Source organism: Phascolarctos cinereus, unplaced genomic scaffold, assembly GCF_003287225.1.
Source record: "Phascolarctos cinereus isolate Bilbo 61053 unplaced genomic scaffold, phaCin_HiC Scaffold_4;HRSCAF=312, whole genome shotgun sequence".
NCBI lineage: Eukaryota > Metazoa > Chordata > Mammalia > Diprotodontia > Phascolarctidae > Phascolarctos > Phascolarctos cinereus.
In genome coordinates, this window is record NW_027555847.1 from 654020601 (window position 1) to 654035829 (window position 15229).

Genomic DNA, 15229 nt, shown 5'->3' on the forward strand with positions numbered 1-15229 from the left:
CATATCATGGTAAAAGGAGCATGTTTACAAATTATAGTGTGCAAATGAGTGAGTGCTGCCTCAAGAGCCATGTTTGGTACCCGTCGAGCAATGTTCTAAGGTATGTCAAGTTGATATGTCCTTTGATTTTCTTGAAGAACTGAGTATATGCCAGTACAATAAAACAAAAGAAGAAAAAAAAAATCAGTTAGTCAGCCACCACATGTTTATAAAGAGTTTATTGTGGGCCCAGCTTTGTCTCAGGCCCCTGCCCTTTTAGGAGTACAACGGGGGAGATAGAATAATACAAGACAGTGGACGGTTAAGGCTCAGTGGTGTGAGGGTAACTCTGAACACTAAGGAGGATGGAGGAAGGAGAGTGCTCTGGGAGCTAGAGTGGTTTAGAGAGGCCTAACAGATACTGGGGGTGGAGAAAGCAGTGATGCTAGACATCTGAGGTGATCTTTGAAAATTGGTGAAGGAGGCTATTGTGGGTGTAAAGAGATAGTAAAGAGATTTGCTGAGTTGGGATAGAAAAGTGGGGTGTGTATGTGTGTGTGTGTTGAGGAACAGTGGGTGATAAGAATTACTATGTAGTGCATCAGTTCACAGAAAGCCTTAAAAGGTGTTTCCTAAAATTTATAGGTGGAAGGCACCTTAGAGATCCTTTAGTCCAATCTGGGAAGAGGTATCAGAGGCTCAGGAGGGGAAAGTAGCTTGTCCAAGGCTACTCAGGCAAATGAGGAGCCCAGGTCTTTCTCAGAGTCTAGGTTCTCAGCTCTTTCTCCTGTAGAGGTGGCCTCAGATGCTTGATGAATATCTGCTGAAGGCTCTTTTGTTTAGCTCAGATGCTACAGCAGGCAGACAGGAGCAATGGAAGTTTCCTAAGCTGGGGTGGGGATGTGATAGAAATGGCACTTTGGAAGGAGTCAGGCTGTTTTTTAGAAGACAGGAAGGCAGCAGAGGCAGCTTGGGCTTGGAAGTAAAACAGACCTGTGACCCCAAAGCGTCCTCTGCCTTACTGTGCAGCTCAGTCAGGCTTCCCTTCACTGAACCCCATTATTAGCTGGCTTATTAGCTCTCAGCTTCAAACTACTTTCTTTGCCATTTGTTCACTTCTTTTCTTTTCCTCTGTCTTCTCTCTTCTGCCCTCTATCTCTTTTTTCTTGTTCACTTTCAAATCTTTATGCCATTCACTCTGTTCCTTCTCCATCACCCAGCATTCTGTAAACCTTGCAGCTCCATTCACTTCACCAGTGATTTGTTGAATACCTGTAGATTAACCACCCCTTTCAGTTCCCCTACCCTCCAGTAAGCCTGGAGTTTCAGAATAACCCACAGTTCTTTAGGGTTCCCCAGCGAGTCTCAAAATGGGCCAGAGAGCACTGACCAGAATGACTCAGATAGCCATTTGGCCTGGCCCAACTACCTGACCAAAGGGACTTGGCAGGCATGGGTTACAATAGCAGGATCACCAGGCTGGCAGTGGCCCATCCCACTTTAGCCTCCCAATCCAGATGGCAGCTCATTGTTCCACCCTTTGCCAAAGCCCCAGGGAAGGCAAGAAGTAGCAAGACCCTACACTTATAAAGGTCAAGATACACTCTGGCCAGGCCTGAGGAATTAGCAGAATTTGGACCCTAGAGGCAGCAGGAAGAGGAAATTGTTAGACTTAGCTGTGGGTGGTGCCTTCTCCGTTCCCTGCGAGAGGGATGACATCCAAACCAGGACCCAAGCAGGCAGAAGCAGCAGCTGCAAATTATGTTGGCATAGGGAGAGATGGAGGAGAGAATTATTTCTGGTCTCTCCTGGAGCTTGGGTTTTAGAGTCTGTGACTCTAGGGCTTCCTAAGGATGGGGACTGACTCTTCATTTTCTAGACCATTGCTCCTAGGTGGCTGCACAGTCTACCTCCTGTGACCCTCCCTAAGGCTAGGGTTACAGGCAGTTACTTATGCCTTCTTTCCTCTCAGAAGGTCTTAGACACACCAGTCTCTCTATTTGGGGGGGGGGTGGCTTCTACCTGCCTTGGATTTGTGGGGAGAAGAGGGACAGGATGGTCTGAGCCTCTGAACTAGATTTAGTCTATGCATTGGAACCTCAGCCTGGATAATAATAATAGCTGATAGAGCTTACTATATGCCAGGCACTGTGCTAAGCTCTCTAGAAGTATTATCTTAATTAGATCCTCACAACAACCCTGGGGGGGGGGAGAATGCTATTATTATCCCCATTTTACAGTTTAGGAAACGGAAGTCAACAGAGGTTAAATGACTTGCCCAAGATCCCATGGTTAGTGTCTGAGGATGGATTTGAACTCATATTTTCCTAACTCTAGGCCCAGTGCATTATCCAGTGTGCCACGTAGCTGCCTCTATCAGGCCAGGCTTCTCTGGGGGTCCAGTTTCTCTCCACTGGGCTTAGTGGGTAGTTAAGTGGGTGGCTAGGGCAGGAAAGTTAACCTGGCAGGGCTTTGTAATGCCTTGGGCTAAGGAAGTACATATCCATTCACCACCTTTCCTCTTTTCTTGCAGATCTTGAGCAATGCTAGATTATTTTTGGAAAACATCATCAAGTGAGTGCTCTTTACTGTGGCCTTCCCTGTACCCCTAACTGGAGAGGGGTAAAGGGTCATCCCAACTCTTACTCCCTCTTCCCTCATTCCTTCTCCCTTTCCTCCTCCCTGTGTCTGGACCCTTAACCCAATCTACTTAGCCTAGACTTGCTGGATACATGAGGCTGGGATGCCAACGCCCCCTTGTGGCAATAAAGCTTTATTGCAGTTCAGCTTTCAGCTTCTTGGTGCTAAAGTCCAGAGGCCCCCACCCCAGTGCCCTAGCCCCCAATGCCCTAGGTTCCTACCCTCAGGTACGGCATTCTAGTGGACCCAATCCAGGTGGTGTCGTTGTTCCTGAAGGATCCCTACAGCTGGCCCTCCTTGTGCCTCATTATAGGTGAGCTTGAGTTGGGTGATATGATATATGGAGTGGGGAGGAAGGGCAGTTTTGGTATAGGACCCTGAAGCCACTTCAGGGAACCCAGGCCAGGCCTCTAGGAAAGATTGGAGTAGACATCCTAATAGGTTCAGTCCCCCCTCCCAGGGGCATTCATGATGAAGTTTCAGTAATTTCCATGGCTATTCCATTTCTCTTTTCAGTAGCCAATGGGTTTGCATTAGCTGCCTTCCAAGTGGAGAAGCGTCTGGCTATGGTGAGTCTCTCTCCTCATTCCTGTTGTACATACGTATCCCAGTCTGTTGTGTCTGGGGGTGGGGTGGGGTGGGGTGTGCTATTTTTCTCCCCCAAACATATCCATATTCCTTTCTGTTATGTCTTTTTCCTTTTCAGAGGCTCCTTACCTTCAATCAGAGCATACCTGTTATTGGACCCTTGTTACCAAAAGCTCTAGTCTTGTTCCTGTCTGCTCAGTCCCTTCTCTCTACTCTCTTTCTGCTTAGCTAACCAGATCAGGAACCTCCACCTTGGGTTTTTCTCCCCATTGTTACATAATCCTGGATGGCTATTTCTGTCATTTATCAAACTACCTTGCCCCTGACATTCTCTAAGTATTTACTGCTCGTTAATCAGGGGAAAAGCCCTGTAGATATAAGAGTTTAGGTATCATAGAATATGGACCTCCTGTGTACTGTGTTGGGCCTGTCACTCTTCTTTCCAAATAAGCCCTTTCCAAATGTACCTGTTTTGGTACAGTTGTTGTTTTTCCCTTATTGCTAAGGGGTGTGGGGAGTAGAACGCCCGCTGTATCTCATCTCTTTAGCAAGAAGGTGCCAGTTTGGATGGTAGTCTGAAATACCCAAAATTATTTACCTTGGCAATGAGAAGGGCAGTGCTACCCCCAACCCATGTCTTTCCTCGATACCTCCTTTCTTCCATTTGTTCCTCAGTTGTCATTCTATTTCAAATACTCATCAACTTGTTCTTAGTGTTTCATAACCTACCTAGTATCTCAGTTCTCATCTTTCCCCAAGTATATGCTGCTTTCCATCTACAAACTCACATTTGTCAGTCCATTTCCTCCTATATAGGAAGTCTCCTGGGAACTCCAAATCTAATGGTTCATAGGTAGGGCAGAAAGCATACTATGGGAAAAGTTTAAGTAAAGCTTCTGCGGAATTACAAAAAAGGACTGATTATTCCCCTGAGTTCTGAGGGGAAGGGAGATAATCAAGGAGAATGTATAGGGGCCATGATACCTAGGCAGAGCTTTGAGGCTGGATAGGATTTCATCAGGCAGAGATAATTGTGAGCAAGGGGGTGGTGATACCAAGCCATGGAACTTATTGGAGGAATAGCAAGGATTGTGGGGGCACAATCACTGTTTTTAAATATCTGGAGAGTTATGACAGTGACAATTTAAACTTGTTCTACGTGGCTCTAGAGCAGAAATAGGAATGACAGGTAGAAATTACAGGGAGCCAGATTTTTATTTTTTTTGTTACATTATAGAATATGAACTGTCTGCCTCTCTCCCTCCCCACCCCACACTAGAGAAGGTCACCATTTGACACAGATGAACAAATAAATATACATATAATATATATATATATGTCTGTATGTATGTAGAACCATAATATGCATACTTCTCTTTATCAGTTCTTTCTCTGGAGGTAGGTAGCATCTTCCTTCATAGGTCCTTTATAGTCAATTTAAGTATTTATAATACGCAGGATAATTTAGTTGTTCACAGTTATTCTTTGAATGATATTGCTGTTACTGTATACGTTTTCTTGGTTCTGCTCATTTTACTCTTCATTATTTCTTGCAAGTTTTTCCGTGTTTTTCTAAAATCAACCTGCTCGTCATTTCTTACAGCACAGTAGTATTATATCACAGAAGTCAAAGTAGTAGATGATATCCAGGAAGTAGACTGTATCAAAAGTTACAGAAGGGTCAAGGAGGATGAGGACCGAGAAGAGTTCATCTAATTTAGCACTTGAGATTATGGGTTATCTTTTGTGAAAGCAATTTCTATAGGGTAGTGGGATTTAGAAGGAAGACTACAACAGATTGAAAAGTAGGTGGAGAAAATGGTTGGCAAGTATATGCTATTTTCTTAGGGTTTGGGCAGTGAAGAGGAGTTGAGATGTAGGGTAGTAGCTTGAGGGGCTGGCAGGGTCATAGGGGAAAGCCTTTTTGAAAATGAGGTATGTTTGTAGGCATTAGGGAGCTACTAAAGAGAGAGAAGGAATGGTTCTTGGGACAAGGTCCCAAAAGAGATGGAAGGGGATGAGAAAAAGAACATGAGCAGAGGGGTTGGCCTTATCATGCTCTCAGACTAGATCAAAAGAGAAGATGAGTTGAAGAAGCAAGAAGGATTTTGAGGTATGAATGTGGGAGATCAAGGAGCTCAAAGATGATATATTTGGTTTTTCTAAGTAAAGTAGGCATATTTGGTAATGAAAAAGGAAATTGATTTTAAAAAATAAAAGTAGCAAGTATATCTGCTGAAATGAGGATTTGGGAACTTGAGGAAATTTGGAACAACCTCTGTGAGGGGTTGTTATTGTCAGTCTGGGAAGAATAAAAGGATTCCTATTAGCAGTAAGAGGCAGCTAGATGGTGTAGTACATCGACTACTGGGCCTGGAGTCAGAAAGACTCATCTCTCTGAGTTCAAAAACGGCCTCAGACACTTACTAGTTTTGTGACCCTGGGCAAGTCACTTAACCCTATTTGCCTCAGTTTCCTCATCTGTAAAAATGAGCTGAAAAAAGAAATGGCAAACCACTCTAGTATCTGCCAAGAAAACCTCAGAAAGAGATCATGAACGGTCATGCACAACTGAAAAATGACTAAATGACTAAACAACAAAAATTAGCAGCAAGGACCCAGTTAAGACTAGATATCATAAAAAGGATTCATGCAATGGATATAGGCTGGGACTATGTTTGTTCTGAGATTCCTTCTGGTTCTGTAGTTCTGTGACGAGCTCAGTTTGGCAGGATTGTAGGAAAGCAGGTCATACAGTCTTGATTCTCTAAGCAAAGGAGTTTAGAATTTATTTATTAGGTAGCTGTGAAACCATTGAAGATTTTTCTTTACCAAGATGTCTGTGTCAGCTTGTGTAGGATGAATTGAAGGGAGAAGATACTAGTGGTAGGAAGACCAGTTAGGAGGTTATTTATCAGATCAGGGGAGAGATTTTAGGCCCAGACTAGGCCTAAAATGACTGTATGAATGAAGCAGATTCTGTAATTCTGTTCCAGAGAACAGAATTACAGAATTTGAGAGTTGGAAGGGATCTTAATGGCCCCTAATTCCAACTCCTATATGAAAGAAATCCTTGCTGTAACATACCTGTCAAGTGGTTGTCCATCCTCCTCTTGAACACCTTCAAGTAGGGGGGAATCTACCACCTCTTGAAGCAGCCCATTCCAATTTCAAACAGCTGTAATTGTTAGGAATTTTTTTACTGACATCAAGCCTAAATTTGCCTCTCTGCAACGTTATTACAGGTTCAGCCCTCTGGGGCCAAACAAAACAAACCTAATTCCGTCCTCCAGGTGGCAGTCTTCAAGTACTTGAAGACAGTTATATCTCCTCAGGTCCTTCCGCTGACCCTCATGAGACTCAAATCCCTTCACTGTCTTGGTTACCCTCTCCTAGACAGTCTTTAGCTTATCAATGCCCTTCTCAAACCATTGTGCTGAGAATTGGACCCAGTTTTCCAGATGAAGTCTGATAAGGCTGAGTACAGTGGGACTTGTCACCTCACTTTTCCTGGAAGCCGTGGCCCTCTTAATGCAGGCCAATTTTGCATTAGCTTTTATGATTGCCACATTACACTGCTAATTCATACTGAGGTTGAAGTCTACTAAAATCCCTAGATCTTTTTCAGAATAATCCATGCCTCCCTATTTTGTACTTTGAAAGCTGCTTTTTTGTACCCAGGTACAAGACTTGATCTGTCATGGGAGTTCTTAACCTGGGGTTTGGGAATTTGTTTTGCTGTTTGTATTTTGGTAACTATCTTTCAATACAATTAATTTCCTTTGTAATTTTATATATTTTACTTTATTCATTTAAAACATTATTCTAAGAAGGGATCCCATAAGCTTTACCAAGGAATCCATGACACAAAAAAGATTAGGAACCCCTACTCTAACCTGTCAAAGTCCTTTTGGATCCTGTCTTTGTCAGGCACGGTTAGCTCTTCCTCTCAGCTTTGTATCATTTGCAAATTGATAAATATATCATCCATACTTTTATCCAAGTCATTGAGAAAAATTTTAAGCAGCACAAAGCCAAGCAAAGATCCCTGGGGTACTCCATGAGAGACCTCCTGCTGTGCTGACATTGAAGCATTAACAATTACTCTTTGAATCTGGCCATCCAACCAGTTCTGATTCTTATATCAACAGCAGGAATATTAAGGGGAAAATGAATCACAATGAAGGTTTTTTGAAAATAACATTTTATTTTCCCCCAATTACACGTAGAAACAATTTTTAACATTCATTTTTTAAAATTTTGAATTCCAAATTCTCTCTCCTTTCCCTCCCCCCTCCCGAAACAGTAAGCAATTTGATGTAGACTATACATGTGCAGTCATGCAAAATGTTTCCATATTATTCATGTTGTGAAAGGAAACATATACAAAAAAAAACCCATAAAAAAAAGTGAAAAAAAGCGTGTTTCGGTCTGCATTCAGACTCTTTCAGTTCCTTCTCTGGAGGTGGATGGCATTTTTCATCATGAGTGCTTCAGAGTTGTCTTAGGTCACTGTAATGCTGAGAAGAGCTAAGTCATTCACAGTTCTTCATTGAACAGTATTGATGTTACTGTGTACAACATTCTCCTGGTTCTGCTCACTTCACTCTGCATCAGTTCATGTACACTTGATGGAGGTTTTCAGGAGGATGGTGCCACAAACAGATAATGCAGTTAGTGACAGAAGTAAGTTTTGAGAGGGAAGGGAAGGTGAGGATGGCCAGTGTGGATGTTCAGCAGACAGCTGAAGATGCAGGATTAGAGCTCAGAAGAAGAGTAAGGGCTAGAGGTATACATTTAAGGGATCATCTGCATAGATGTGATACTTGAAGCCCTGAGAGTAAATGTGGTTGTCCTAGAAAGAAATGTAGTAGGGGAAAGTGAACTTAGAATAAAGCTCAGGGAATGATCATGTTTAGGGGCAACGACAGGAAGAATAGGAGAGCTTTGAGATAGTGTTGAGAAAGCCAGAAGAATTTGACTCTTTCCATTTTTCCTTCCAGGGCACCATCACAGAGCGGGTAGGGCTGTTTCTGCACATGGCCAATCTGCTCACCATCCTCTGCTTCCCTGCAGCTGTGGTCTTTATGGTTAAATCTATTACACCAGGTATGTCCCTGTCCATACATTTCACTCTTTTATTTTCTGGGCCCTATACTCCACCCTCTAGGCCCTGGACTTTTGTCTCCTATCCAGGTGTCCCCCTTTGCCCCTGGGTTCCTAAACTGGGACAGTCCTTCTGATAGGCTTCCTTGCCTCCCCAGAGTGGAGATTGACAAACATTATTGGAGGATGGAGTTGAGAGCCTTTCCTGAGCCTTGCTTGGTCCCTGCCATACTTCTTTTCCTCTGTCTAGAGTTGAAAAAAGGCTTCTTTCCTAGTGAGGCAAGGACCAGGTAAGCTAGGACCCTTTTCTTCTCTCTTCCAACAGTGGGCTCAGTGTTTGCTCTGGGTGTCTACACTGTTCTCTTCCTCAAGATGGTTTCCTACTACCATGTCAACCTGTGGTGCAGGCAGTACAGGGCCAAGAGCCAAACAGGTGAGGAGGTTAGAGGTAGCAAGGTAGGGCCAGAAAAGCCCTGTCTCCCAGCCTTGCTGATGCTTTTGGGGTCAGGGTCATCAAACTTCCACTATATTTCTCATAATGATCCTCATTGGGATTGCAGCCTCAGGAACCAAAAAGGCCAATGGGGATGTGGTGTCCAATGGGGTGAAGTACCCTGCCAATTTGACCTATCGAGGTAAGCAGGGAAGCCTGGGAGGAGGAGGGAGGGGTAGGTTGGAGGACCTCTTTTCCCCATCCCTTGAGCCTCTGAAGAATGATGGGGCGAAGCCAGGTTGGTAAGGCTATACTTTGGGGGTGGTGAGGGTCTAGTATTAGTGCCTATCTCCTTTCCTCCCCTTTACAGATCTGTACTACTTCCTGTTTGCCCCGACTCTGTGCTATGAGCTCAACTTCCCTCGATCCCCCCGGATCCGGAAACGCTTCCTGTTACGCAGGCTCTTTGAGATGGTAGGACCATTTAAGGGCCCTTGAGGCACAGAATTGTGCCATCCCCTTTTCTCATCCCTTTTGTCTCTGTCTTCTCTAGCTTTTCTTCACTCAGCTACTGGTGGGGCTCATCCAGCAGGTATGGCAAGGGAGATGGGGTTTGGTGCTGGAAGAGAACTCAAGCTGGTGGGGGGGTGCTCTCATAGGATCTCTTAGGGGCTGATGACTATAAAACTCCTCCCCTTCTTTCAGTGGATGGTTCCCACCATTCAGAACTCCATGAAGCCGTTCAAGGTGAGGGATACTTGGGGATATCTGGTATATGTGAGGAGGGAAAACAAAAGTCTCTGTCTGGCTGAGAGTGGTGAGGTTTAGTGGATGGGGAGATGGGAATTTCTGCTTGTATTAGATGAGGGAGGGGACAGGAATTTCTGGTTAGGTGGTTCTGTGAGGGAGGTGGCAGTGAGGGATGTTATTCTCCCTGTCCCCCAATATGCTGAAGAGGTTGATCCCTATCTTCCCTAGGATATGGACTATTCCCGTATCATAGAGCGGCTTTTGAAGTTGGCAGTAAGTGTTATGTGGCCTTACGGGGTAGCAAGGGAGCAAGCAGGTCATGGAGTCTGGCCTCAAAGAGCTCCTCTCACTGTAACCCCTTCCTCCTCAGGTTCCCAACCACTTTATCTGGCTCATTTTTTTCTACTGGTTCTTCCACTCCTGCCTCAATGCTGTGGCTGAACTCATGCAGTTTGGTGACCGAGAGTTCTACAGAGACTGGTGGTAAGTGTTAGGAGGTTGGAGTTGGGGGCTGGGGGTTGCTGCTCAGGGAATGGCACCTGACAATGCTGTGCTTCCACAGGAACTCAGAGTCAGTCACTTACTTTTGGCAGAACTGGAATATTCCTGTCCACAAATGGTGCCTCAGGTGGGGATCAGGGGGGCAGGTTTTGGGGGAGGTATTTTCTCTGGGCTCTATATATGGGAGGACAGGGTAATGGGCAAAACAGAAGATTTATTTTGTCTTGTGACTGAACCTGAGATCCAGGGAATAACTCTTTCTCCTCCTTGTCAGACACTTCTATAAGCCAGTAATGAAGATGGGGGTCAATAAGTGGATGGCTAAGATTGGTGTGTTCCTGGCTTCAGCCTTCTTTCACGAGGTTCGTTTACCCAGAAGAGACATAGAAAAGAATGGGGACACTCTGGGTCTCCAATCATGTTTCATGACCAGGGTCATGCTCCTTCAGCCTTGTGGGAAGGGACTTCAGAGCTGACCTATAATCCATTTCCTTACCTCCCTTCTACCTAGTACCTTGTGAGTGTCCCCCTCAGGATGTTCCGGCCTTGGGCCTTCACCGGCATGATGGCACAGGTGAGATACCCTAAAAATTTCCATCATCTACTCCCATGGCCTCCTCACCAGATCTCCTCCTGCCTCTCAGGCTCTCCCTCAGCCCCTCCTTTCATCCCTCCTTTCATGCCCTGATCTGTAGCACCCAGCCCTTGTATTTTGGGGTCAAGGATAGAATTGACCTATTCCATGTGTCCCCAGATCCCTCTAGCCTGGGTCGTGGGCCGATTCCTTCAGGGGAACTATGGCAATGCAGCAGTGTGGTTGTCTTTGATCATCGGGCAGCCTGTGGCTGTGCTTATGTATGTCCATGACTACTACGTGCTCAACTATGAGGCCCAGCCGACCTCCTAAGCCCCAGACATGGCCTTGTGTTGGGGAAACTCCAGGAACTTTAAGGGACAGGGCAGGGTGATCCCTGCTCCAACAGCTGAATTGCAGCTATCTCCGTGGCACTTTACGAAAGACTTGTCCTTTATCTGAGGGCTTTGATTCTACTGATTCCGTCCCAATTGTTTGGGAGTACAGAAGTTCTCTCGTCCCTCTCGGGTTTGCCCCCTTGGAGTTCCTGTCCTCTCTTTTCTACCTTTAGTTCATCCCTATGAAAGGGGGAAAGAGCCATCCTGTTCCTATAGGGGTTGTCACCATATCTACTGTCTCCTACCCTAGGGCATTTGTCCATATGGGGGAGGAACAATACAGTCTTGGCCTTATGGGTTTGGTTTCTCCTGGCTCCCTTCCCCTTTTGGTATGAGGATGTTGTCATCCTTGGGTTTCTGTCCTCCCCCGACCCTCATTTCCCCACTGACCTCAGAATGTGTGGGCCTTGAATGGCTCTGTCCCCAGCCCAAGGAGGAGGGATTGGAGTTCTCTTTCTAGGACTGGTCTTGATAGTGACTTTTTAATGATTCTGCCCATGTGACCAAGTCTGTCATTAAAGCAATGTCCAAAGTGACCCCAGCTTCGTGGAATTTTCAGTGGAGACAGAAAGGGGAAGGGAGGGGTTGGAGGCAAATGAATGTGGGGATTGTGCAGAATGCAGTAGAAGGGGAAGAGGACAGTGGGTTGGTGGAGGGTTGAATATGTGGCCTGACTAGCTTTCCCTCCACCTTCACCTGTGTGAGCACTTCTGCTCAAGGTATATGGTGCTAATTTCCCCTGTAAGGGCCAGTTCTGCCTTCATTCCAGGCTAACATAGATTAATCAGTGAGGGGAAAAGCAGTGAGCACTAAAGAACCAACCTGGCTTCATCAAGAAAAGGCCATTTCCTTTTTTTGACTGGGCTACTGACTGCTCAGGAAAATACTGTAAAGATAGTACATGTGACAGTCTCTTGTTCTATTTTTGTAGAGGATGGTGAGATGTGGGCTAAATGATTGTAGATTTAGTCATATTTGAAAGTGGTTGAATGCTCTTATTCAGAATAGTAGTTAATGAGTAGATGTCAATGAGAAAGGGGGAAAGAAAGAGAGAGGAGAGAGAGTACTTTCTCTAGAGTTTCCCAGCAATCTGGCCTTTCCTTTTATCAGTGATCAGGATAAAAGCTTAGGTGGAATGCAGATCAGATGATGGGGAAGCTGGGAGAGCAAACACTTTGGATCACAGAATCTTAAAAAGATTGAGTAGAACAAGGTGGCCTAAGGTGAAATTAAATTGAGATGAAATGTCAAGTCATGTATTTGGGTTAAAACAACTATATGGGGGGGCAGCGAGGTGGCACAATGGATAAAGCACCGGCCCTGGAGTCAGGAGGACTTGAGTTCAAATCCGGCCTCAGACACATAACACTAGCTTACTAGTTGTGTGACCCTGGGCAAGTCACTTAACCCCCATTGCCCAACCAAAAAACAAAAAAACAAAACAAAACAAACAACTGAATAAGTGATGGGACCAGTTCAACAGTCCGTGTGAAAAAAATCTGGCATTTATGACAACATATGGAATGAGGTTTCTATAGAATATGAGTGGGTCATGCAACATAACAAAAAGCTAACTCAATTTTAGCCTATACTAATACTAGCATATTTTCAAGAAAAAGAGAGGTGATGATTCCAGTGTTCTCTGCCCTAGTCAGACTATATATGGACTGTGGTATTCCATTCTGGGCACTAAATTTTGGGAAGTGTGTGCACAGGAGGGTGACCAGAATGGAGAAGAGATCTTTACACAGATTAGTTCAAGTCACCAGGGATGGGGATGGAGATGAGATGAGAGGACTGATTTTGGGGCTGGCATTTAGAAGAAGGAGCTCATTGTTCTGATTGGCTCCAGAGGGCAGAACTAAAAGGGAGGGATGGAAATGTCACAAGGAAAATTTTCCCATTTGTTAAGAGCTGTCCCAAAATAGAATGGATGTCTTCGGAGATGTCGCAGGACTGTCACTACTTAGTGGGTCTGATTATATAGGTGTGTTATATCCCCAAAATATGATCTACTATTAGCCTGACACAAAAATCACAGAATCTCAAAACTGGAAGGGACCTTAGAGGAACTTTAATCCACTTGGTACCTGAACTAGAATAGCCTGTATAAGCTCACTGACTTCTAGCCTCTATTTAGGGAAAAGGGACCCACTACCTCCCAAGGTAGTTCATTCCACTGATTATTAGGAAGTTTTCCATTACGGTGAGCTGAAATCACCCTCTGTACAACTTCAAGATGGCCAGTGTCACACCTACTGCATTTACCTGAATATTTCTCCCATGCCAAAGCCCTGAGCCCTGTAGATTCTTCTACCTATCCTGGCCCCACCTAGAAAGTGACAGCAGAAAATCCTGACTCTTTTATAAAATCCTCCCAAATAGAGCCATGGCTTTGTAATTCCTACTGGAAGTTGGAGGAAGAAAAGAGAGGGTGAGGTCTTCTGACTTGGCTGGTTCCCAGGGTTCCCTAATTTTAATCCCTGAGGAGAAGGGAATAAATGTCACCATTTTGCCTAGAGATGATAGAGCTGAACTGTATTGTCAGAGGAAGAAACTTCCCTAGTGAGGGGGAGGAAATTGCCCAAGGTTAGGGATGGAGCTAAAAATTAGAACCTTACTCTAGAGGGTCTGTAGAGTCAGGGATTCATTCATCCATTGGAGTTCCCAGGCAGTTTAATAAAAAAAACTGGAGCCTCAGAATACTCTAGTTTCTGGAATCTTGGGAACATCCTGAGACGTAGGGATCTCTAGACAGTAGAGAACATATAAGCAAGGGGACTCACACTAGAGATCCCAACCTGAGGGTTGACAAAGGTTCTTTCTAGAGAAGCTCAGAGATTTGGACATGTGCTGACTCTGGGTTCATTTTTGCTATCCTTGGGTATGTCTCATGCCCTGCAATTTGAGGCTGAGGGCTAAGAACCTAGTGCCAGGCAGTTCAGTCCAGCCCTGGGGAAACTCCTGCCCCGAGGATTTATTGATCTAGATGCTCTGCCTCGCCAGAACTCCCTATCATCTCTTATGTCTCTCATACTCTCAGTTCTCCAGAATGTAGAGTGGCATGCTGGGGCTTGTTATAGATCTATTCTCTTGGACTCTAGGGCAGAATTAGGAGTAGTTAGAGTGGGGAGGGGCAGGGAAGGAGATGCAAATTTAGGCTTTATGTAAGGAAAAACTTTCTAATTTGTTGTTTAGTCCAGGGTTGGCACTCCATCCACTGCACCATCTACCTGCCCGAATGTGGACAGACTGCCTTTAGAATGATAATAAGTGGCATTTATGTAGGGCCTTAACGTTTGCAAATGACACCTGTGATATTTTTGTTTGGTTTGACTAGCTGATACTGCTTCCTTTACAAATCAGGAAGACATCATTGGTTAAAATCCAGGCAAGGAGTACATTTTCTGGGGTAGCCGCCAGGTGGCACTTTACTCGAACTGTTCTTTCCCTTGTCTTGGTTATGCAAGATTATCAAGCTTTCTGTAGCCTGCAACATTCCTTATTGGACCTGCTCTGCTGCTAGACCAGTCCATTCCACCTACTGACAGCCAACTACTTTTGCATCTGGCTATGTTGCAGCTTCTGGAGTTGACATCTCTAGAATTAATAAGTTACTTATTGCTATAATTATCTTCGATCTGCTCCTGTACCTTGAGACAATGATTTTTAAATTTCTCACCCACGTGATCTGCACACACAGCATAGTGATCATGAGTTTTCAAAAATGTGAAATTAAAGGGAACATAAAACATACTACTACATTCCACTGAGATAGATATTGCTCTTTGTTTCCCTACCTTCTGCCCTTCTTCAGTTCTCAGAGGTTTGCCCCTCTAAAATTACCCTCTATTCTGGAGATATCTCTTTTTCTTTCTTTCTTTCTTTTTTTTTTTAAGGCAGTGGGGTTAAGTGACTTGCCCAGGGTTACACAGCTAGTGAGTGTTATGTGTCTGAGACCAAATTTGAACTCAGGTCCTCCTGACTGCAAGGCCGGAGCTCTATCCACTGCCACCTAGCTGCCCCTTGGAGGTGTCTCATAGGTACCTGTTTGCATGTTGTCTCCCTCATTGGACTGGAAGCTCTTTTAGGGCCTGGACTGTTTATGGCCCAGAGGTTCCCAAACTGATTGGCCTACCTCCCCCTTTTAAAAAAAATTACTCAGTGCCCCCCTGGGGTTAGGTTAGGTTAACCCTTATTTTTATTCAACACCTCCCTGGTGTACCTGAGGCTGCTACCGCCCCCTCGCCCCCCCAATCG

General features: G+C 44.8%; 1 protein-coding gene across 1 annotated transcript in view; it reads left to right on the forward strand.

Moving 5' to 3' along the window:
* Positions 1-11505, forward strand: part of DGAT1 (diacylglycerol O-acyltransferase 1) — a 36029-nt gene extending 24524 nt beyond the window's left edge. The window contains exons 3-17 of the mRNA XM_020995165.2: positions 2513-2553; positions 2847-2932; positions 3136-3188; positions 8211-8316; positions 8639-8746; positions 8874-8948; positions 9117-9220; positions 9300-9338; positions 9452-9493; positions 9725-9769; positions 9867-9979; positions 10059-10124; positions 10272-10359; positions 10509-10571; positions 10752-11505. Of these exons, the coding sequence (XP_020850824.1) occupies positions 2513-2553; positions 2847-2932; positions 3136-3188; positions 8211-8316; positions 8639-8746; positions 8874-8948; positions 9117-9220; positions 9300-9338; positions 9452-9493; positions 9725-9769; positions 9867-9979; positions 10059-10124; positions 10272-10359; positions 10509-10571; positions 10752-10904 (1182 nt within the window). The 3' untranslated portion in view covers positions 10905-11505. The remainder of the gene's footprint in view (positions 1-2512; positions 2554-2846; positions 2933-3135; positions 3189-8210; positions 8317-8638; positions 8747-8873; positions 8949-9116; positions 9221-9299; positions 9339-9451; positions 9494-9724; positions 9770-9866; positions 9980-10058; positions 10125-10271; positions 10360-10508; positions 10572-10751) is intronic.
* The last annotated feature ends 3724 nt before the right edge of the window (positions 11506-15229 follow it).